The sequence below is a fragment of the Branchiostoma belcheri genome, unplaced genomic scaffold (genome assembly GCF_001625305.1).
Source record: "Branchiostoma belcheri isolate BF01 breed outbred unplaced genomic scaffold, Haploidv18h27 scaffold215, whole genome shotgun sequence".
NCBI lineage: Eukaryota > Metazoa > Chordata > Leptocardii > Amphioxiformes > Branchiostomatidae > Branchiostoma > Branchiostoma belcheri.
In genome coordinates, this window is record NW_017803658.1 from 98,196 (window position 1) to 101,202 (window position 3,007).

The window sequence follows — 3,007 nt, forward strand, 5'->3', positions numbered from 1 at the left end:
AAAAACGCTGGGTATCAAAGGTCCTGAAGATGTGGCTCAAATGGGCATTGACAAATACAACCAGGCCTGCAGGGGTATTGTCATGCGATATGCTGGAGAATGGAAGGTGAGATCATTCACCCACACATACATGTAACCCTAACCTGAGTTTAAAAGTTGTCATTTTGTGGTATAGCAGCATAACTTAATTATGGATGGATTATCATGATAATTTTTTATATAATTACCTTTGCCAAGATGGTTATGTTTTCGTGGCTGTGTTTGTCCAACACTAGTTTATTAATCATATCGTACATCATGCATAGTCTGGACATTTTTTTCTGTCTCCAGTAACTTCCATTGTAGGCTTCTTTTTGTATCTGTGGCGCACATCCACTTTCATAGTTGTTACCCTCCATGAAAATGGGGGTACTGTTTTTACTCCGTTTCATGTTTGGTCTGATATCTGAAGATCGGTGAGAAGGAACTGTACGATATTTGGCAGATTGATGGATGGGGCCTTGGAGATTGTGTAGGTTGACTTTGAGCCCCTGGTGATTGACCTTGGTACTGCAGTTTAATTTTTTTATTCTGTTGTTTTCGCGTTATGGACTGTTTGTGCGATATTAAGGTAGCATGTAGTTGTTATTACCATGGTTTAGTGGTTTAAATTTGGGTCCCCTAGCTGTTTGCGTTTGATATTTACAAAATGTTTAATGTTGGACTTTTTGTGTTGAATGTTTGGAAAATCTGGGGGATGGTTTGGTATGATTTTTGGTATGTGGGTAGTTGTTGAGTCTCTTTGTGTTTTGGAGTGCATTAGCAGGTTGTCGCATATTTTTATTGCTTAATTTAAAAGGATTTTCACCCCTACTTCATAATAGGATGGTCTGTTTGACCCAAAAGTTGGGACAGAGTGTTTTTGTTTATACCTCCAGCTGGCAGGTCAGACCCAGGCAGCCCTATCTATTTTTACCCCTAGACAGTTATAGAGTTTGCGAATATACTACTGGGGATGGTACCCAGGCTAAGGCAAATGACCTGCTGGCCATCAAAGTAAACAAACCATGGTAACAAGACACTAAACGCCTGCACATGACAGCTTGATAAATACAAAGTGCCACCACAAATCATTCTGCTGATAAAAACAAAGTTTGACTCATAATATCTCTATTGAAATACACCAAAAGATTACAAAATAACAAGCTATTTCATGGAGGGATGATGTCTACGACTTCTCCTTGTTTGCACAGTCTTTTATCCTTGTCCTTCTCTGTATATTATGGATCCCATAGTGTCGCAGCATACTAGTATTTTTGGTGACGTCTCAGGGAGGAGCCTAATGGTACAGTATTGTGTGCAGTTTGCAAGAATTCTAGGAATGGTACAGGCATTTTGTCCACAGGCATGTCTCCGACCCATATCTATGCCCACATTCATGGAAACCCTTGGGAAGACCTCTCTGCCCCGGATGGCCCTAGTTTCTGTGACTTTGAGTGCACTGTATCTGTCTACCAAGTCTTCCTCAAAATCATGAAATCATGTCAGTGCCATGCAAACAATAACCATAACAACAACTACCGTCGCCATGGCAATGTATGTTTTCATTGCCAGTCTTGTTAAGTTTGGATTTTCTTGTGCGGTATGTGATGTAACAGTTAAGATTCTGCTTTTCCTCCCAGGATATTGTGACACGACTTGGCCGCTGGATTGATTTTGACCGTGACTACAAGACACTTTACCCATGGTTCATGGAGTCCATCTGGTGGGTGTTCCGCCAGCTGCATGACAAGGGTCTGGTGTACCGAGGGTTCAAGGTTATGCCTTACTCCACCGCCTGCAGTACTCCACTCTCCAACTTTGAATCCAACCAGAACTACAAGGACGTACAGGACCCAGCTGGTTTGTTTGTTTGTTTGTTTGTTTATTGAGATCTCCATTAGTATGGAAGTTCACTCCATACTATTCTTCCTAGAGTCCAGCAACATAAAATGAAATTACAATAATAATAATAATAATAATGATAATTGCTTTTAGCAATAATAATAAATAAAACATACAAATCATACTGAAATTATAACAAACTTGAAACAGAATCAATCATAGAGAAAAAAAAAGTGAATTGGACTTTCCAATCAATTATACAAAATTGAAGTACCAAAACAGTAAACAAATATTTGAACTGACATAAATAATAACAAAAAATATGAATAACAAATGAATCAATATACACTCAACAAAATATGATTCCTTGTGAGAGAACCAGTCAGAGCTGTGTGTCCAGTACTGAAAGTATGATGATTGTGTGAAGTAAAGACACATGAAGGGCAACCTTCCTACATGCAGGAGATGGGAGGATGTATGATAATGTGCATAGTTAGGACTGGTGCATGACGAAATAGATTCAAATTCAGATTTTATTACCAATGACATAGCAGGTACAATATAAAATCAACACATGAATTGCGTCATTGCTTACAGATCTGCCTTTAAAATCCAAGTATAAAATTCATAATACATGATAAAATACAATTCTAAAAGTCATATCAGGAATAAGATATAAAGGGATATCAGGTAATCTATTTACAAAATGTTTCTGGTGAGAGCAGCAGACACGTACATGTATGAGCGTGTGTTACAGGTCAGCTCAAACTAACGCAGTGCTAGGATTACAAGTACGAGAAGTTTTAACAAGAAGCCATAGGCGACAATTCTCCGTGAAGTATTATATATTGCAACAAAAAGAAGTAGCCATTGGCGACAATTCTCTGTGAAGTGTGATAAATCGAACAAAGAAAAATTGTTTAAACGCGCGTCGGCTCAGTCATCTTAAGACGCAACAACCAATCAGAGATGCGAAATGCCGACACGTGACGCGGGATTTGCATACAGTCTAAACAACGGGGAAGGGCGCGCGATGCCCGAAATATTTTTGCGTCAATATTCAGCGCCGTGTTTCAAGAGATTAATACCGGGAAACAATTTCTTTTCTTGTTTTGAACGCATAAACATGCCTTTACGCTAATGT

The 3,007-nt window shown here is 38.9% G+C and overlaps 1 protein-coding gene across 1 annotated transcript in view; it reads left to right on the forward strand.

Moving 5' to 3' along the window:
* Positions 1 to 3,007, forward strand: part of LOC109470000 (isoleucine--tRNA ligase, cytoplasmic-like) — a 57,134-nt gene that overhangs the window by 4,914 nt on the left and 49,213 nt on the right. The window contains 1 exon segment of the mRNA XM_019768776.1: positions 1,662 to 1,881. Within this exon segment, the coding sequence (XP_019624335.1) occupies positions 1,662 to 1,881 (220 nt within the window).